The sequence below is a fragment of the Peromyscus californicus genome, unplaced genomic scaffold (assembly GCF_007827085.1).
Source record: "Peromyscus californicus insignis strain IS unplaced genomic scaffold, ASM782708v3 Scaffold_15__1_contigs__length_86483966, whole genome shotgun sequence".
Taxonomy (NCBI): Eukaryota; Metazoa; Chordata; class Mammalia; order Rodentia; family Cricetidae; genus Peromyscus; species Peromyscus californicus.
In genome coordinates, this window is record NW_026294447.1 from 74802934 (window position 1) to 74824739 (window position 21806).

General features: G+C 44.9%; 1 protein-coding gene across 2 annotated transcripts in view; it reads right to left on the minus strand.

Moving 5' to 3' along the window:
* Slc39a9 (solute carrier family 39 member 9) overlaps positions 1 to 21806 on the minus strand; it is a 46950-nt gene that overhangs the window by 7451 nt on the left and 17693 nt on the right. For both annotated transcript variants that reach the window (XM_052739439.1, XM_052739442.1), the window contains exons 2-5: positions 13158 to 13266; positions 8878 to 9078; positions 2561 to 2629; positions 223 to 308 (exon numbers count right to left, since the gene is read on the minus strand). In XM_052739439.1, the coding sequence (XP_052595399.1) occupies positions 223 to 308; positions 2561 to 2629; positions 8878 to 9078; positions 13158 to 13266 (465 nt within the window). The remainder of the gene's footprint in view (positions 1 to 222; positions 309 to 2560; positions 2630 to 8877; positions 9079 to 13157; positions 13267 to 21806) is intronic.

Genomic DNA, 21806 nt, shown 5'->3' on the forward strand with positions numbered 1-21806 from the left:
AACTAAAAAAAAGGGCTATCAAGATGCCTCAATGGGTCAAGGTGCTTGCAGTGAAAGCCTTGAGACCCGAGTTCAAACCCCAGGACCCAGACAAAGGTAAAAGGAGAAAACCAACTTCACAAAGCTAAATTTAAAAAAAAAAAAAAAATCACATTTCAGAAATCTCCAAGGACCAAGACGAATTTTAATTACAAATATGTTCACTATCCAATCGTGGCTTACCTTGTGTAGCATTATTGCTACAAACACAATGAGCTGGACACTAGTCTGTGAAGTAGAAGCTGCGGCTCCCAAAGCTACACCATCCGCTAGATTTGGAGACAGGAAGGAAACAGAAGACACTATGAAGGACGGCAGTGCAGGGCTGAGTGCATGGGCTTCAAAGCCAGCCAGAGCTGGACTGGGTTCTGGGGAAGTTACTCAACCTCTCTGAACTTCATCTTTAAGATGGGGTCAATAAAACATGCATTTTAAGGCTTCGTGAGGGCTAAAAATGAAAAAACATATGCAAAGAGCTTAGCATCAGACCCTGAGTAGTCCATATGTTAGCTGTTTTTATTGTTAAAAAAGTATGAAACACAAGCATCCATTGATGAGTCAAACTGTAATAACAGTAATGCTAAAGAATTTCCAAGGAGGTATCTCTCTGTCTTCAAGGCTAGAGGCCTTAACACAGATGATTCACACATGATGGGGACTATCTTAGTTTGGGTCTCTATTACTGTGAAGAAACACCATGACCAAAGCAACTTGCAGAGGAAAGGGTTTATTCAGCTTACATTTCCCTATCACTGCTCATCATCAAAGTCAGTCAGCACAGGAACTCAAACAGGGCAGGAACCTGGAGGCAGAAGCTGATGCAGAGGCCATGGGGACGGGGGTGCTGCTTACTGGCTTGCTCCCCATGGCTTGCTCAGCCTGCTTTCTTATAGAAGTCAGGACCACCAGCCAAAGAATTGCATCATCCATAATGGGCTGGGCCCTCCCTTATCAATCACCTATTAAGAAAATGTCCTACATCTTGATTTTATGGAGGCATTTTCTCAATTGAGGCTCCTTCTATTCAGATAACTCTAGCTGTGTCAAGCTGATACAAAACTAGCCAGGACAGGGACCGAATGGGTATGTTGGAACATGGTTCAGGACTAGAGTCCTGTGAGGAGAATTCTGAGAGCTTGTGAGAACACTCCAAGAAAACAAGACAAGAGTCTTGTGACCTCTGTTTGTTCAAAACACGGAATTGCTCTTGGAATGTAAAGTTTTTGTGTTCTTCCCAGGTGTAGTGGATAGGAGTGAGTTTACTTCAGATTACTCATTATTGCTTGCTGTTGCTATTCAATTAAATGTTTATCCTTGATATGTCTCTATGGACATGTGTTTGCCATGTATGGCTTGTCCTTATGATTATATACAGCTTGAACTCATGAGAACTTTATTCACGTGACCTTTCTTTTTTTAAAGACATATTTTTATTATTTTTAAAATTACATATATGTGTAAGTGTGTACTGGCCAACAGTACCCTGGAGCTGGAGTTAGAGGTAGTTACAAGCTGCTTGATGTGGGTCCTGGGAACTGAACTCAGGTCCTCTGGAAGAGCAGTACATGCTCTAACCCACCGAGCTATCTCTCCAGCCCCACGTGACCTTTCTTAATGCTCAGAGTAAAATTGTCTGGGGCTCTGAAGAAAGTTGGCTATTGCATGAGACTTTAGTCTGCCATAATTATCGGCTCCAGTCTCCCAGGTCCCACCACCTCTAGAGAGGTGACATGGTGGACTTTGCAGAAAACTGCAGGCCAGGACTGAGCTACTTTTCACATGCCTTTATTTGGCTCTGAGAGAATCCTATCATCAGGTCTAGGTTTGGGTTATGGTGCTAAAGCAAGTCCTGTCAGCGATGCCAAGTCCTCTGCTTCCCACCTCTGCCTGCACTGAGCAGCAGGGCTGTTTGATGCTCAAGTACCCAGCCTCTTTTCCAGATAGATCTGAGGGCAAAGATCAGCAAACTTCTTAAAGTCCAGGCAGGAAGTATTGGAGCTTTGCAGGTCACTTGGCCTCTTGTAAACACTCAACTGTTACTACTGTACAAACAAGCCACAGGTGACCTAAAACATGTGTACAGCTGTCTTCCAGAGCAGCACTAGTACTTTAAATAGCGTAATTTTCCAGTGACATGAAATGTCCTTTGTGTAGTGGTGCTGAGGATTGAACACAAGCCTTTCACACACTAGACAGATGCTTTACTACTGAGCTACAGCCCAGACTCCGTTGGACAGGGTCTGGATATACAGCTCGTGCTAACTCTGAACTCACTAAGTAGCTCAAGTTGGTCTTGAACTCTGGATCCTACTGCCTCCACTTCCTGGGTGCTTGGATTATAGGTGTGTGCCCCCATGCCCATCTTATACTTTTGTGTTTAGGTATTAAAAATATAGAAATCGTTCTTAGCCGGTAAACTCAACACAGACATAAGAGGGCTGTGCTTAAGCTAGAGGGCCTTGTTCAGCAACCTCCCCGAAGAGCATTTGGCATGGAGCAGCTCACTGCAATCCCGACTTACCTGCAGCGTGGACGACCAGCCCCAGCGTGGTGGTGATTTTGGAACTGCTAGGCCTTGCTGTTTCTGGATCTACGTGAGAATGAGAAAGGATCACTAAGTAGTAATGATATGACATAAAGCAATAGAAACATCTGTCTGGAGACGGTCCACTTCTTATTATTATCATTGTCACTTTAGATCAGGAGTCTCACTGTGTGGCCCTGGTTGGCCTTGAACTCAAAGTCCCTCTGCCTCAGCTTCCTGAGCACTGGGATTAAGGGTATAAAAGACCATATCCAGCTGGATGAGTATTTTGAAGGCTCAGATTTCGAACTTTGATGTAGACTGGTTTTCTCACTGCTGTTTTCTCTTTCTACTTTGAATACTTCGATGTTCTTCTTGTACTAAAGAGGTCGGTGTGAGGAACTCTTGACTCAGGCTTCCCGGGATAAATTCCTGCAATGCATAACCCCCAACTGCCTGAACTTGCTCACTGTCTGTAGAAAGTGCTCTACGGCCTCTGGTTACTTCACTGCAGGCTCATCTAACCCCCCTGCAACTCTGTTCTCATCCCATCTCCATTCTGCAGCTACCACCCTAACGTGTTTTCACCAATTTAAACCCAGGTCACTACAGTTCTCTACTGCTTTTCTTACTCTCCCAAACTCACCTCGGCCAGTCACACAAGGCATCTGTAAGACACTACCCTTCGACTGTGCTGTTGGCTAGCTCAGGTCAGCCGCCACCACAGTTAGGCAGGCTTTTCCTTCAGTGATGAGGACTGAACCCAGGGCCCTGTCCAGGCATCTGAACACTCTTCCACTGAGCTATAATCCCCAGTCTCCTTTTGACTTTTTTTTTTTTTTTTTTTAATTTTGAGATAGAGTTCCACTAAGTGCCAGACTGGCCTTGAACTCACTCTGAAGACCATGCAGACTTGCCTGGCTCAGCCTCTGATTACAGGTCTGCACTACCACACCTGGCTTGAGGAGGTTCTTAAGCTATGTATCAGTTGGTTCCACAGTATTTCTTAGTATCCAGACCAATTAGCACAGTTTCTCTAGCACTTTCTAACATCATTCTCACCCTCCTTTCCCTAAATCTCCTCACTTCTAGTTCTGGCAACCTTCCCAGATTATCGACCCAAAACCTAGACACTGTTCTAAATTGAATCCTAGGACCATATCCATCAAGAAAAGGTCAGAGAATAATCCTAGCTCAAAACAACTATCTCCTGGCTCAACTACTATTCTGTGTAGCTGGGACCCACGTGCCACTGCAGAGGTTCTTCTGTGTCCACCTCAGACAGAGAAACCCACAACACTGTCTTCCACCCCAGAGCAGCTGTAATCAGGACACTCTGTACTTCTTTCTCTGTTTCTAACATGTCTCCCAGAATGCACTGCAGCACTAGGCACCCAATATTGTTTTATAACTTCTTTTGCTGGGGATGTTATTGCTGTTATGGGAAACACAGGGGTGGGGTGGGGGCAGGGCATAAAGTTCCAGCCCTAGCTAAGGAGCTATTGGCATTTGGTAGCTGATAGGAGAGAAAGAGTATGTTTTCTTAAAGAGTGTGACCCCTAGTAGGTCAACTACTCTCTAGAGCAGCCTCCACATCCCACACCCAGGAGTATTAGTACAATACAAATTAGACTTCATGGAGGAGAGGAAGTGGGGGGAGAACGTATGAAGTCAGGTGGGTAAGGAGGTGGGGTAGATCTGGGAGAAGCTGGGGGGGTGACTATGATCAAAACACATTATACGAAATTATCAAAGAATCAGTAAAAATATTATTTAAAACATTAGGGGTTTTCAACAGTATTTTGGGGCCAGAGATGGCTCAGCAGTTAAGAGCACCTACTGCTCTTGCAGAGGACCCAATGGAGCTCTACTTGCAGTAATCACATCTGGCCGCTCATAACCACCTGTGACCAGCTCCAGGGGGATGTGACACCTCTGGCCTATGTGGGGACCCTCATGTGTGTGTGTGTGTGTGTGTGTGTGTGTGTGTGTGTGTGTGTGTGAGAGAGAGAGAGAGAGAGAGAGAGAGAGAGAGAGAGAGAGAGAGAGAGCGCACACACACACAGAAAAACACACAATTCTTTTTCTTTTTTTAATCAAGCAAGAAAACACAATAGTTATTATAAATCTACAGGAAGAGATTACAGTTGAGCACTATGTTGATAAGTGAATTAACTTTTATTGACATTTAGTAATACACAAACCCAGAGCTGTGTATGGTGGTATATTCCTGTACTCCTAGCACTTGGGAAATGAAGGCAGAAGGGTTGTGTGTTTGAGGCCAGCTTGGGTTACATAAAGAGGTCTCCAAAAAAACAAAAACTGAAAAATCAAAGATACACACATCTGAAGCCAGCAAAAACAGTGATCTTGGGGGAAAACAGGAGGCAGAATGAATACATGCTAACTTAATTCTGGGTGCAGGATCACAGGGCACTATTGGACCTATATAATTTATTTAAAATTCTTTTATTATTTTGGGGAGTACAGGAGGTTATAGAGAGATGGCTCAGCAGTTAAGAGCACTGGCTGCTCTTCCAGAGGACCTGGGTTCAGTTCTGAGCATCAACATAGCAGCTAACAACTGTCTGTAACTCCAGTTCCAGAGGATCTGACACCCTCTTTCTGCCTCTGTGGGCACTACATGAATGTGCTGCACAGATATACCAGGAGACAAAATGCCTACACACATAAAATAAGAACAAAGTCTTTTTTTTTGGTTTTTCGAGACAGGGTTTCTCTGTGTAGCTTTGCGCCTTTTCCTGGAACTCACTTGGTAGCCCAGGCTGGCCTCGAACTCACAGAGATCCGCCTGGCTCTGCCTCCCGAGTGCTGGGATTAAAGGCGTGCGCCACCACCGCCCGGCCAAAGTCTTTTTTAAAAATTCTGATTTCTCAGTGTTGAGGATCATGGACAGATCTCGTATGTACCAGGCAAGCACTCTGTCAATGAGCTTATAGCTCTCAGGCCATATTTTAAAAGTTTCAACTCTTTTTTTTTTTTAGGTTTTTTTAAGACAGGGTTTCTCTGTGTAGCCCTGGCTGTCCTCAAACGCAGAAATCCTCTGCCTCCTGCACCACCACCACCCAGCTAAAGTTTTAACTCTTTAGTTCCCAAATATTACAGGATAGACTCATGACTGGCTAGCGTGAGCTCATGTTAAGTACCCCACGGAAGTTGATAGCATCTTTCCTCAATCCTTCTATACTTTGCTTTGTTTCGCTGTGGCAGAGTCTTTCACTGAACTGTTCATTGATTCACCAGGCTGGCTGGCCAAGCAGTGAGCTCCTTAGGGCTCCCCATGCCCCCTGCCCCAGCACTGAGTGTACAGATGTGTGACAGTAGGTCTGGCTTTTACCTGGGCACTAGGGATCTAGTTCTCCAACCCTGGCAAAAACAAAACAAAATAAAATAGAAGTGTTGGGTTTTCTTTATTTGTTTGACTCAAGACAGAGTCTTATTATGCAGTCCTGACCTTCCTGGAACTCACTATGTAGGCCAGTCTGGCCCTGAACCCACAGGGATCAGCCAGCCTCTGCCCGCACCCCCCAGGGATGGGGAGATTTTTTTAAACGTACAGTATGGACATAGTGGCACATCAGCACTTGGGAGGCAGAGGCAGGAGGATCAGTGATTAAAGGTCATCAATGGTTGTATAAGGAGTCTGAGGCCGGCCTGGGACGTATGGGACTTTACAGTGGATGGAAAGCCTCTGCTGACCTCAGTTTAGTCTTGACAGTGTGTCATGTGCCACTGTGTAGCCAGGGCTGGTCCTTACAAACTCCCATCTCCAGCCTGTGCCTCTTGAGAGCCCTGATCACATTGTATGCCACCATACTTGCCTATTCAATCTGCTGAGTACCATATCTTTTTCTCCTTAATGTCTGGGATTAAAGCTTTGCATGCCAAGTCATGCCATGTACAACCACAGAGCTACATCCTCAATAGTAGAGCTACAATCCATGTCCAAGTAGTCTGCTTTGTTCAATCATCCATTCCATGATTAAAACAAAACAACTTTTATTTGGAAATAAGTTTATAACCTTGAGAAAAGCTGCACCAATAGTTCACAGAAAATACTCACATGCCCCTGTCTGTGCCTGACTAACCATCTAAACATTTTGAATCACTTGCTTCACCACTTACACTTTCTATATACCAATTTTGACCACGTAAGAATAAGTTGTACACATCCTAACTGCTTATCTCTAGACTTCAATATGTATTTCCTTAGGGAAAATATATAATCAAAAAGGATATCAACTTCAGCAAATTTAACACTATTTTTCTGGTTTCTGTTGCATATTCAAATCATGTCAGTTTTCTGAAAACGTCCATCAGAGCATTTGTTCTAGAAAAGAGCAATTATAGCATCACATACTGTACTCCGCTGAGACTGACATTTTTGGAGAATGCATTCACCTCCTTGTATCCTTTTTCTTTTACAGAATAACCCCCCCTTTCAGAGGCTGCACCTCTGCTGACCACGGGTGATTTCGTGCTGCGTCATATACCAGACATTGTTAGTGGTACTACCTCATGAACTCTCTGAATTCTGTTATATTTTCCTACAGAACTTGTTTTGCTTTAAGTAACTTAGCTTGGTTCAAACTGTAACTCCTTTTTGGACAGCTCAGTTTAATTGTTTCGCTTAATTGCCTGGAGTCTGCCCAAATAAGCACAGTTTGGGAGCCAGCCAGACACCTGAACAGCTTACTCACAGAACCTGGGGCTGAGTCTAGTGTAACAGACACCCAGACCTTGACACAACTGACGCCATAGAGAGAAAGGCCCATTTAGGCCTTAGAAGCCAGCACACAGGCAGCACCACCTGCCAAAACAAGAACAAAATCCTAATCCATCGAAGTCCATAGTTCTGGGAAAGTCTCTAAATGTACTAACCTTGCTTTCTGGCTTCTACAGTTCTAATTCTAGCTAACCGTTTTTGCTAACCGAGGTGTGCCAACCTAGGACATGTTTTTGTGCTTAAAAGCTCACCCTGAGAAAGGCTTGGACTACCCTGGGGTCCTGAACACCCAGTGTGGTCACCCTCTGGCTAATAAAGACTTCCTATGGGCTTAAACCCATGTCTGAGAAGTCTTATCTGGTGGATGCCCCACAACACTAGAATTCTCCTTTCTTTTTAGGGCTCTGGTTGTCCTGAGGTCTGTTCCAGAAATACTGGGGGCTTTCTGAGACAAAGTTTCAAGTAGACCAGGCTGGTTTCAAATTTATTACGTAATGGAGGTGGGCCTTGATCCTCATGACCTCACTTCCCAAGAGCGAGGATTACAGACACGTAATAACACTTGGGAAGACTGAGTTTCCATCACAATTTTAGTTGCCCCCAAGGATGCTGATTACCAACACCTATAAAAATAGGTTTCTGTTCCAGATGTTATGCTCCGCAGAATGTGCTTGCTCTTAGTGACTGACTCTCTGCTGGCTTCAGATGGTAGTTTTTTTTTTTTTTTTAAAGATTTATTTATTTATTATGTATACAGAAGAGGGTGCCAGATCTCATTACAGATGGTTGTGAGCCACCATGTGGGTGCTGGGAATCGAACTCAGGACCTCTGGATGAGCAGTCGGTGCTCTTAACCTCTGAGCCATCTCTCCAGGCCCTCAGATGGTAGTTTTAACATTTCGTCCAGTTTATAGTTTTCTGCAAGGTTTATAGTTTGTAGTTAGCCGCAAAGAAGCTGGTCTGATAGCTTCCTGAGCTACACCAAAAGCAGAATGCTGGCAACGTTGATCTTGGTCAAAGCACTGTTGGACTACCCTGTTTACTTCTTTCCTCCCTGTATCTAATAAGCAGATCAGAATTTACTTACTATCAAGTTTTTTGCTTGCTTGCTTGCTTGGTTTGGGGTCTTTGTTGAATGGCTAGCTTTTAGATAGTGTCTCACTGTGTGTGCTATCTGCTGGCTGGTCTGGAAAGCAATATGTAGACGAGGATAGCCTTGAATTCTCTGTAGTTCTAAGTTTATAAAGACCAACATTCCAGTAAGTGGGCCACAGGCTTTAGACTGCCTAAGGGTTCACAGCACAAAACAGATTAAGGACTTCTACCCTAGACTCTCACCCAAATGAGACCGACTGCTTCAGTCCAGCAGGGTTGGGATATCAATCAACAGTTGTGCCATGCCACGACTCACTAGCTCCCCCCAACTGAATAAAATGCCCCACAACACCTGAGGAAAACAAGTTTAGCATTAAGTAAGGCCATTGGTGTAGACCGAATCCTTCAGTTGTTTGTAAATTTCCACAATGAAAAGTGCCTGCATAGCCCAGAGAGCCTGAGAGCTACTCACCGTCAGTGGAATGCACATGGGAGCTGCCAATCTGGTCCACTAGCAACATGAACACGAAGCCCAGTACAAGGGACACACCTATGTAGGCATGCAGCTGTGTGTGGTCGTGGCTGTGCTCATGTTCATGGACAACTGACATTTCTGCTGCTTTGTCTGACGCAATCACATTCTGCTTGGTTTCACTGGCTTGGTGGTGCTTTCCTGGAGCAAACAAACCACAAAATGTAACAGCTTCCATTTGTGTTTTAAGTGTTACTTAATTTCCTGCAAAGACACCTAATTCCTATACTGAAAGTGAGGCAACCATAAACTCCTGAAGTTAAAAGGCTGTAAAGAAAACATTCCCCAGTGCCTTCTGCTTTTGGCATGCAGACCTTCCTTCTGACTGCCTACCAACTCAAAATCCTGGACACGGAAGCAAATTGCCATGCAAGAATGCAGTCACGTTTCCAAGGGCCCCAAACTTAAACCTTCCTTTTTCATCTGAGAAGTTCACGCCAGTCCCCAGAAAGCACACGGAGCTTCACTCTGAAGCCAGGTGAGGGCAGGACTTGGCAGTGAGAGCAACTGCAGTCCAAGTCACACTTTTACACCTAGGCTGATACAAAATTTGCAAATAAAAAGCAAACAGGATCAAAAATATTTAGTTCTTATAAAATATTAGTGAGCAATCACATACACACACACACACACACACACACACACACACACACACACACACACCATTGAAGAGGCATATAGCCTTCTAGATCAAGGTGGTTAAGACACGAACAACCAACCAAAGAATATTTCTAACTTATAGTCACATGTTTGACATTTCAAACATAAATCCTTAAAGACCAACAGTTTTTTATTTTTTTTAAAAAATTATATATTTTGATTACATTCTTTCCCTCCTGCAACTCCTCCCAGGTCCTCCCCTCTTCCCTACTCACCCAACTTTATATTCTTTCTCTCTCTAAACAAAACAAAGATAAACAAAAACAAAAACAAAAAACCCCAACAATCAAAACAGACCAAAAGAAAAGAAAATCAACAAGATAAAGAAAATACCCAAATGAAACAAAAAGCACACACACAAAACCCACAGTGTCTATGTTCTGTCAGTCAACTACTCCTGGGGATGGGACCCACCCTGGAGAGGGGTTGATACACTAAGTTTCCACTGGAGAGAATGACTTGTCCTGTCCCGGCAGGTTTCAGTCACAAGTAACTTCCTGGTTGGGGCAGAGGTGGGACTCTGTGTCCACCTTCCATTTCCAGCGGTGGGGTCTGTCTAGTCTGCAGCTGTGCAGGCCTTGTGTCAGACCTCTGTGAGTTCACACCTGAGTTCACATGTGCTGTGTCTGGAAGATGGGGCTTCCTTGGAGCCGTCCATCACCTCTGTCATCACCACAGTCTTTCTGCCTCCTCTTCTGCAAAGATCCCGAGGGGAGGACTTGGATGAAGACATCCCTTTTAAGACTGAGTGCTCCAAAGCCTCTCACTCTCTGCACACTGTCCAGCTGTGAATCTCTTAAACAAGCAGACCAAAGAACCCTTAAATGTCAGTATAATGGAGATTGCGAGCCATGCAGCTAGACTACACTCAGGCATGTCTTAGCTCTACAAGTCATTTTCCTGCTACGATCCTTTAGCAGAATAATAGTAGAAGATTTTCCCCCTAGGTTCATCTAGTTAGTCTCAGGTTCTTGGGCACTCTAGCAGTGTCAAGTATAGGTTCCATCTCCCGCAGTAGGTCTTAAATCCAACCAAAAATGACTGGTTACTCCTATAACAAAGGCCAAAAATCTTTGCATGTATATACATGTGTTATACACGCATGTACTCAACTGTGTGTATGCATGTGGAAGCCAGAGGCAGACATCTTCCTCTATGGCTTTCCACTGTATTTTCTGCATTTATTTATTTGTATGGGAAGAGGCATTAATGCATGTGTTCCACGATGCATGTGTGGAGGTCAGAGAACAACTTGAGGGAGTTAGTTCTCTCCCTCCACCACGTGAGTTCTGGGGATCAAACTCACGAGACCATCAGGCTTGACAGCAAGTGCCCATATTTACTGAGCCCCCTTGATGGCCCACCATCTTATTTTTGGAGTCAGGGTCTCTCACTGAGCTTGGAGCTTGCCATTTTGGCTACAGTGACTGGCTGGCAAGCTCCCAGGATCAGTTACCTATGCACTACCCTCCAACATTCCCCCTCCCAGCACAAGGGTCACACATACATACAACCATAACCGGCTCTAATTTTTTAATTTTTATTTTATTTGATCAAGATTTGTACCAAGGTTCCAGAAATCCTCTAAGCCCAAGCAATGTGCGACAAGACCCGATTCCCTGAGTGGGCTGTACATGAAGCTATGAAAACCTAAGTTGCAACATGGTGTCACAGGTAATGGGGACACAAGCCATCTTCTGCTGAAAGCTGCAGCCCAGCACCTGAAACCCTAACTAAAACACCTTCCTAATGCTGTGATCCTTCGGTACAGTTAGTTCCTCCTCATGTGCTGACCCCCGTCCATAAAATTAATTCATTGCTACTTCATAACTGTAGTTTTGCTACTGCTATGAATCATAATGTAAAATCTGAGGAGGAGGACATCTGATATGCAACCCCTGTGAAGGGTCGTTAACTCCCATGTTGAGAACCACTGTTCCATGTATCTTCCAAATGTTTACTCTGTGCCCCTGTATACTAGAGAGAAGTAACTTGTTTCTTACTTTGCAGGGGCTCACAGTGAAGAGACTGCCTTGAGTCTCAGAGGAAACTTTGCTCTTTTCAACAGTTTTAGAACTGCAAGAGTCTGGGGACTTTGGAAGTCACATATTGAACGTATTTTATGAGATGACCATGAACCTATGAGAGCCGGGGCAGGATGTGATGGCTGGAGGTAACAGTTTGTTCCCTCTACTCCTTACTGGAGGAAAGGGCTTGCTGGTCCAGCCTTGATGGGTTATACAGCCCTGCCTGAGCCAGTCTCTCTGTCTCTGTCTCTCTCCCCCACCTCTCTCCACTTCCTAACAGCCAATGCAATGTACCAGCCACTCCACACTCGTGCCCCCATAGCTGTGAGCCACTCCTGCAACCAGGCTTTACCTGCCATGATGGACATGATCCCCTCACACTGTGAGCCAAAACACCTCTCTCCCATCAGACTGGTTCTCCTCAGGAATGTGGTCACAGCAGTGAGCAAAGTTACTAATATAAACACCTTCCAGCATGAAGACACCAAGCCCAGACGGTGAACCCACCAATAAACTCTACCAAACACTCACAGACAAACAGCAGTTCAGTAATCTCTCTTCCAGAATATGGACAACAAGGGAACATGTCCCAACTCTCTGAGCTCAAATCTCCAGTACCTATGTAAGAAGCCAGGCATGGTGGTGTGTACCTGTTTTCCTAGCACTGAGGGGCAGGCACAGGAGGACCCTGCAGCTCTTTACCACCCAGTCCAGTCAGATTGGGGAGCTCCAGGTTTAGTCAGAGACCTTGTCTCAAAAGCCAAGGTTGAGGATATGATGAGATGGCTGAGTGGGCAAAGATGATTGTAAGCAAGCCTGACTCAATCCCAAGGACCCACATGGTAGAAGAGGGGAACTGACACCCACAAACTGTCCTTCAACTTCCACACACGCACCAAAGGATGTTTACCCACCCCCATATCAAATTATAATTAAACACAATATTAAAAAGAAAAGGTAAGCCAGGCAGTGGTGGCGGCGAACGCCTTTAATCCCAGCACTCGGGAGGCAGAGCCAGGTGGATCTCTGTGAGTTCAAGGCCAGCCTGGGCTACAGAGTAAATTCTAGGAAAGACTCCAAAGCTACACAGAGAAACCCTGTCTCAAAAAACCAAACCAAACCAAAAAACCAAAAAGGAAAAAAAAAAAAGAAAGAAAGAAAGAAAGAAAGAAAGAAAAGGTACAGAGAGAAAAGAGGAGAAAGAGGCCTGACATCAACCTCTGGCTTCCATACTCATGTGTACAAATAGTAACATGTACCTCACATGCACACAAACACATACATGTGCATGCATCACACACATACAAAATAAGAACTTATACTTAAAAAGGCTGAAATCACTCATTATTGCACATGATTATTAAGTAGTCTTCATGAACTATGGCATTCAGAAGACTGCTAAGGATGGGTTCCATGTCTGAGGTGTCTAAGGAGATCTCCTACACACCCTATTTGGGACAAACATGAACTGTACCCAGAAGAAATCCACTATTCCTCTACCAACACTTCTCAAGCCGGGCGTTTGGCGCTCACCCTCCAGCACCTCCTCATACAGTGCGTGCACCCCTTCAGGCACGATAACGGCCAGTGCGGTTCCACAGAGCAGCCCAGCACCCAGCACCGTCACCAGCTTCAGTCGTTCCTGGAAAGACAACAGAAGAAACGTTAGAGCGTCTCAACCTTCCTGACGCTGCCACCCTCTAGTACAGTTCCTCATGGTGTGGGGACCCCAACCATAAGATTGTTTTTGTTGCTATTTCACAAATGTAACTTTGCTACTGTGAGGAATTTTAATGGAAATATCTGTGTTTTCCGATGGTCTTAGGCAACCCCTGTGAAAGGTCATTCGACCCTCCCCAAGGGGTCACAACTCACAGGCTGAGAACTGCTGTATTAGAAAGACTGACTGATGAATGGGGAACATTTTCTATTCATGAAACCAACAGCCACAATGGCCAGTAAGCATGAAAAATGGTTGGCTTCATAAATAATGCCAGTTAAAAGATGAGAAGTTAGGCACACTGGCTTCTGAGGAGGCTGATGGAGGAAGACTGCTTGGGCCCAGAATTTTGAGACAACCTGGGAAACGCAACAAGATCATGACTTCTTTGTTTCTTGAGAGTCAGGGTTTTGTGTAGCCTAGGCTGGCCTCAAACTTGATAATGTAGTTAAAGATGACCTTGTTGCAGGATATTTGATCACACCACGAACCCCGAGATTGTGTTCTTTACTGGAAAAACCTGTTTCTGGTTGTGGTGTGGCTTAGCCCTACCACACACCTTTAATCTAAGAGCTTTCTGCTAGAATATTGTAAATAGGATTAAATAAAGTCAATCATATAGGAGGCAGAGCAAGCAACCAGTTGACAGGAAAAAAAAAAAAACAGAGTAAGAAGGAGTCAGGAGCGTGGACAGAGAGATGCACAGGAAGAAGAAGGGAAGGACATTTAGTTTGAGTTTTTGTTTGAGACAGTGTGGGAGGAAAGTCAGCTTTCTCTGCCTCTCTGAGCTAGCAGGTTTTCACCCCAGCATCTGGCTCTGAGTCTTCATTGGTAAAATTGAACAATTAAGATTAAGATAAAAAACAACATGATCTTGAATTTATGTTCCTCCTGCCTCAATCTCCTAAGCACTGACATTACAGGCGTGAGATCCACACAGTGGATCTGGTTTCATGCTGGGGACCAAGCTGAGGGCTTCATGTATTCTAGGTAGGCACGCTATCAGATGAACCACATCCCCAGTCCATTTGTTTGTTTTTATAAATAGCTGGTTTTTATTAGTTAAAAACATGCGTACAAAGTAATGGGTCTCTAGACATTGAACCACTGAGTCATTGCTTCAGCCTATCGCACTGAATTTATTTTGAGCATATGTCCCTTCCCCATTTCACTTCCATTACACCCTTTCCTCTTCCCCAACTAGCCACCCTGCCACTTTCGGGTCTTTTTTTTTTTTTAATGATTCAGTGAGTTTCATTAGGGTCGCTTACAGGAGATGAGTGAGGGTTTGTTTACAGAAACATGAGCACAGTGGCTACATCACTGAAGAAAACATCTCAGGCTAGAGAGACTGCTCAGCGGTTAAGAGCACTGGCTGCTCTTCTAGAGGACCCAGGTTCAATTCCCAGCAACCACATGGAAGCTCACAACTGCCTGTAACTTCAGTTCCAGGGGATCTGACTTCCTGTTTTGGCCTCCATGGGCACTAAACACATGTGATGCACAGCATACATGCAAGAAAAACACCCACACACATAAAATACAAAGATCTATCTATTTTTTTTTTTTTTTTTTTAAAGAGAATGTTTCTTTTTCCCCACATCAGCCATTAACTTCCTCAGGGAGTAGTAAGGTCTCACACTGGCCTGGCCAGGAGCTACCAGACTGAGCAGGCTTTGAACCTATGATAATGCTACCTCAGTCTCCCAACTGCTGTGATTACAAGTATCATTCAGTGAGACCACAACCTTTGAAGTAAAAAGAGAAAGTTGGCAATGATGTAGGGAAATATTTACTATTCATGAATAGGAGCAGTGAGTGCATTTCTCTAAACCTGACAGAAATGTGAACCGCTACAACTTATTTGGGTCACAATTTGACGTTTTAGGCCTAAAGTCTCAAGAATGTGAACCTGGAGCTAGAGAGATGACTCAATGGGTAAGAGCACTTGCCGTACATGTGTTCAGATTCAGGTTTAAATCCCAGCAACTATGTGAAAACCCGGGCATGACTATGTGCCTCCTGTAACCCTAATGCTGTGGGGAGGCAGAGAAGGACCACCGGGGTTTGCTGCAGCCTAACTCCAAGTTCAGTAAGAGACCCAGTCTCAAAGGAATAAGGCAGAGTGACAGAGCAGGGCACCTGGTGTCTTCCTCTAGTGTCCATGTGTATATGTGGATGCACACACCACCTTCACACACATACATATATCAGATACACATACAACAATCTTTCATACATACATACATATGCACTCAAAATAAAATTAAAAAGTGAATTTTTGCTCAGGCTCTCTCCACTCCCTGCTCCCCATCATGCCCCAACCCTCCCACCCAAATCCCCTTTTCTGTAAATGAAGTGAAATCTTTGATCTACAAACTTCATTTCTAGAAATTCACCCAAAGAAAGAATTAGGCAAAAATGAACAAGCACTTATGAAGAGCTCAAACTTAATTTAAACTAAGTGTCCAAGAAAGTACAGCAACACAGCACCTAAGCCACAAAATGATGAGATCAGTGTCTAGTGACAGATTCGGAAGGCCATGATGTGTTGGGATGAGGAAAGGATGGTAATGTAGAGTGATAAGTTCATATCTGTGAGAAAAAGTATTTATAGTTACTTCTCCAACTGCTGCAATAAAATTCTGGACAAAAGCAACTTAAGTCAGGGGAAGCTGACCTTGGCTGACCTTGGCTCCCAGTTGAAGGTCCAGTCTGCCATGACAGGGCAGGTCAGGCAACGGGAGCCTGAAGTAGCCACTCACAGCCCATCCGCAACCAGGAAGTGGAGAGATCCACTCACAGCCCATCCGCAACCAGGAAGCGGAGAGATCCACTCACAGACCATCCACAACCAGGAAGCGGAGAGATCCACTCACAGCCCATCCACAACCAGGAAGCGGAGAGATCCACTCACAGCCCATCCACAACCAGGAAGCGGAGAGATCCACTCACAGCCCATCCACAACCAGGAAGCGGAGAGATCCACTCACAGCCCATCCACAACCAGGAAGCGGAGAGATCCACCCACAGCCCATCCACAACCAGGAAGCGGAGAGATCCACCCACAGCCCATCCACAACCAGGAAGCGGAGAGATCCACTCACAGCCCATCCACAACCAGGAAGCGGAGAGATCCACTCACAGCCCATCCACAACCAGGAAGCGGAGAGATCCACTCACAGCCCATCCACAACCAGGAAGCGGAGAGATCCACTCACAGCCCATCCACAACCAGGAAGCGGAGAGATCCACTCACAGCCCATCCACAACCAGGAAGCGGAGAGATCCACCCACAGCCCATCCACAACCAGGAAGTGGAGAGATCCACCCACAGCCCATCCACAACCAGGAAGCGGAGAGATCCACTCACAGCACATCCACAACCAGGAAGCAGAGAGATCCACTCACAGCACATCTACAACCAGGAAGTAGAGAGATCCACTCACAGCCCATCCACAACCAGGAAGTAGAGAGATCCACTCACAGCACATCCACAACCAGGAAGTAGAAAGATCCACTCATAGCACATCTGCAACCAGGAAGTAGAGAGATCCACTCACAGCACATCCGCAACCAGGAAGTAGAAAGATCCACTCACGTTCTCCTTTTCACAATACAGGAATGTGCCCCTACAGTAGGCAGGTCTCCCCACCTCAAATAACCTAATCAAGATCATCTCCTAGTGTCATTTCCAGAGGCCCATCTCCTAGGCGATTCTGAACCTCCGGTTCAGAAAACGGAGTTGAAAATTGAGATTAACCATCACAATAAACAAAAATAAGCATACATTAAATATAACAATTTTTGTTTCATAAGGTATAAACAATATACAGTACATAATTATATATAATTTATAAAAACACATGAAAAAGTAAACTTAGGTGTCAATACATAGTTCTGTGGTTTTTGTTTCGGGTTGTGTTTGTGTGTACATGTGTGGATGTACATGCAGACCAGACAGAGATCAACACCAAGTATCTTCTCCACCTTATTTTTTGAGACAGGGTCACACTTGCAGAGGACCCAACCTAGGCTTACAGCACCCACATTAGGCAGTTCACAATCACCTGTAACTTCAGTTTCAAGTGACCAACATCCTCTTCTGGCTTCCACACACACACACACACACACACACACACACACACACACACACACACACACACACACGGACGGACGGGCGGACGGACGGACGGAAAAGAAAAGGAACAGGTAAGTTTCACAGTGTTAGAATGCACTGCCTATTTCAGTCTGTTTCAGGTCAGGCATCTGTCCCCTGTTCCTACTGCAACCGAGTGACCCTTCACCTTCTCCATCTGCTTTATCCTACTGTTCTCTCAAAGATGTTATCATGGGGCACTCCCCAATAAAGTTCTGCACACACACAAATCTCACAGTGGATTTTCTGGGGAACCCACCTAAGTCAGTGAGAGAAGACTTGTATTTGAAATACAAAGACCCTCACAACTCAATACCCGGAGACAAACAGCCTGGTAAAAAGTAGATAAGACTTCACAGAGGATATGAATGACCAGTAAGCCCATAACATACTCAACATTTAACTTCCAGGAAAATGCATACCCATTTAAAAACACCCAAAATTAGAATAAAAAAATCACATCAGGAAATAATGACAAGGGTAGAATGTGACTGAAACCTTCATCTATTGCTGGGAGCATATAATGAAGGCAGTCTCTTAACAAGCTTAGCCAGCATTCCCCTTTTTCGGGAGTTACCAAAGAGAACTGAAAAAACCTGTACAAGAATGCTCATGGGCTGGTTAGGAGCAGAGGGCCCAGGTTTGATTCCCAGCACCCAAATGGATAATCAACAACCATCTGCAACTCCAGTTCCAAGAGGATCTGACACCCTTTTCCAGTCTCTGTAGGCAGCAGGCACACATGTGGTCACAGACATATACAGGTGCAGGCAAAACACCCATACAAAAGAATGTTTATGGCTAGGCAGTGGTGGCACACACCTTTAATCCCAGCACTTGGGAGGCAGAGGCAGGCAGATCTCTGTTTGAGGCCAGCCTGGGCTACAGAGTGAGTTCCAGGACAGCCAGGGCTACACAGAGAAACCCTGTTCGAAAAACCAAAACCAAACCAACACCAGAATGTTCACATGGGACAAAGGAGGAGTTTGAGGGAGGAGGGGGCATTATGTAACTCATATATGAAATTCCCACAAAGGAAAAAAAAGGAGAAAGAGGAGGTTCAGAGAAGCCAGATGTGGTGGTGTTATAACCCATACTTGTAACCCATACTTACTGTGGGGGCTGGGGCAGAAGGACTGTGATTTAGAAAGCAGATGCCATAGTTATCAAAACCAGTCTGAGCGTAAGACTGTATGAAAGTGTAAGGAAGGATCCTCCCTTGGTATACAGACTGAAAATCAAAGAACAAGGATGAGAAATATGTATCCGAGACCATGCTGTACAGCTAGTTAATGAGAGAGGGATGGGAGAGCTGCACTCTCCAAACATTCAATGATAATACACAGCCAGCACATCGTTACAGTCCATCCTGTGCAACTCATCTCACAAAGACAGTGTCACACAGCTGTTTAAATCAGGAAAATCCTGCCATTATGCGGAAAACAAGAACCATAATCAGGTCTAAAGACAGTTGGTAAAGGTACATAACAAAGTAAAAAGAACAAGAAATAGTGCTTCACAAAGCTTCAGTGTCGCCGCCCCACCCCCTCCCCGACACAAGACAGGGTCTCACTATGTAGCTCTGGCTGTCCCAGAACTCACTATGTAGACCAGGCTAGCTGGGAACTCACAGCCTCTGCCTCCTGAGTGCTGGGATTAAAGGTGTGCATCACTACTCCGGGCTGCTTCTGTTTTTCAATATAAAGGGTTATCTAGTCTGACAGTAAACGTCATACACTTTTTTATTTAAAACAAGACACGAGAGAATTGAGCACTGCCACCTCCCTGCTTTACCTCAGGAATGCAATGGAGCCCCTTCAGACAGCTGTTCTGAAAACAGTCCTGACATATTCCTTACACATGTAGCCATGTCAAGAATTCTTAGAGCTGGGCTTGGTTGTGCACACCTTAAATCCCAGCACTCAGGTGGCAGAGGCAGACAGATCTCTGTGAGTTCAAGGCTAGCCTAGTTTACACAGTGAGTTCTAGGACAGGCAGGGCTATGCAGAGAAACCCTATCTCAAAAACCAAAATAAGACTTAGATGTTTTAATACTTCGTCCCCAGTTGGTGAACTGTTGGAATAGATTCAGGAGGTGTGTGTGGTGATATTTTGTTCTATCAAATAACAAATAAAGATTGCCTGAAAATCAGAGGACAGGGCCAGCCACTAGCTTAAACATAGAGGCAAGGCAGTGGTGGCACACACCTTTAATCCTAGCACTCGAAGGCAGAGGCAGAGATTCATCTGGACTTCTGTGAGTTCAAGGCTACACAAGATTAATCTAGTCTAAAAGACAGAGCCAGGTAGTGGTGGCACACGCCTTTAATTCCAGCACTTGGAATCACACACCTTTAATCCCAGCACTTGGAATCACACACCTTTAATTCCAGCACTTGGAATCACACACCTTTAATTCCAGCACTTGGAATCACAAACCTTTAATCCCAGCACTTGGAATCACACATCTTTAATCCCAGCACTTGGAATCACACACCTTTAATCCCAGCACTTGGAATCACACACCTTTAATCCCAGCACTTGGAATCACACACCTTTAATTCCAGCACTTGGAATCACACACCTTTAATTAATTCCAGCACTTGGAATCACACACCTTTAATCCCAGCACTTGGGATCACACACCTTTAATCCCAGCACTTGGAATCACACACCTTTAATCCCAGCACTTGGGATCACACGCCTTTAATCCCAGCACTTGGAATCACACACCTTTAATCCCAGCACTTGGGATCACACACCTTTAATCCCAGCACTTGGGATCACACACCTTTAATCCCAGCACTTGGAATCACACACCTTTAATCCCAGCACTTGGAATCACACACCTTTAATCCCAGCACTTGGGATCACACACCTTTAATCCCAGCACTTGGAATCACACACCTTTAATCCCAGCACTTGGAATCACACACCTTTAATCCCAGCACTTGGGATCACACACCTTTAATCCCAGCACTTGGAATCACACACCTTTAATCCCAGCACTTGGGATCACACACCTTTAATTAATTCCAGCACTTGGAATCACGCACCTTTAATCCCAGCACTTGGAATCACACACCTTTAATCCCAGCACTTGGGATCACACACCTTTAATCCCAGCACTTGGAATCACACACCTTTAATCCCAGCACTTGGGATCACACACCTTTAATCCCAGCACTTGGAATCACACACCTTTAATCCCAGCACTTGGGATCACACACCTTTAATCCCAGCACTTGGAATCACACACCTTTAATCCCAGCACTTGGAATCACACACCTTTAATCCCAGCACTTGGGATCACGCACCTTTAATCCCAGCACTTGGAATCACACACCTTTAATCCCAGCACTTGGGATCACACACCTTTAATCCCAGCACTAGGACGGTTGAGACAGGAAGTGATATGGCTGGGCAGAGAGAGGAAGATAAGGCAGGAGGAGACAGGAACTCACTCTCTTTCAGGCTGAGGAGTTGGTAAGGTAAGAGGTGGTAGCTGCGGCTTGCTCTGCTTCTCTGATTTTTCAGCTTTCACCCTGAAAGCGGCTACAGGTTTTTATTAAGACCATTTAGGATTCGTGCAACAGGTGGGGGAAAGTATGCCACTGGGGTAGGCTTTGAGGTTTCAAAAGCCATGTGTCATTCCAAGTTTGCTCTCTCAGCTTGCTGCTCCAGACATCATGTCTTCCTGATGCCATGCCTCCCTGCCATGGTGATGGACTCAGCCCTCTGGACCGTAAACTCCAACAAATTCTTCCTTCTGTAAGCTGTCTTAGTCAAGGGCTATACAAATACTTAATTAAGAAAGGACCATAACAGGATCCATCACAGTAAACGTGAAGCAGCCACCATTTGTCTCATTAATGTAAATACCTTCAATCATAACTGTTTTTTCCCAAGGAGCAGAAAACCTTGTTCATTTATTGTTTCAATCTTCAGTAAGAGAAAGAAAAGACTATCACACAGCAAATTTACCAGCTTGGTAATCTCCATGAGCCCTCTGATGGTGACCGACATTACAGAGGCAACACTCGGATGAAAAGGACCCGTCAAACAATATAAGTAAGCACCACTGCCATGAGCTGCAGTGTCAACTTGGATTAGAAAAAAATCCTTAACTACCTGTCCTAGTTTGAGTTCCTGTTGCTGTGATGAAACACCATGACCAAAGCAACCTGGGGAGGAAAGGGTTGATTTGGCTTACACTTCCACAGCACTGTTCATCAAAGGAAGTCAGGACAGGAACTCAAGCAGGGCAGGAACCTAGAAGCAGGACCTGATGCAGAGGTCATGG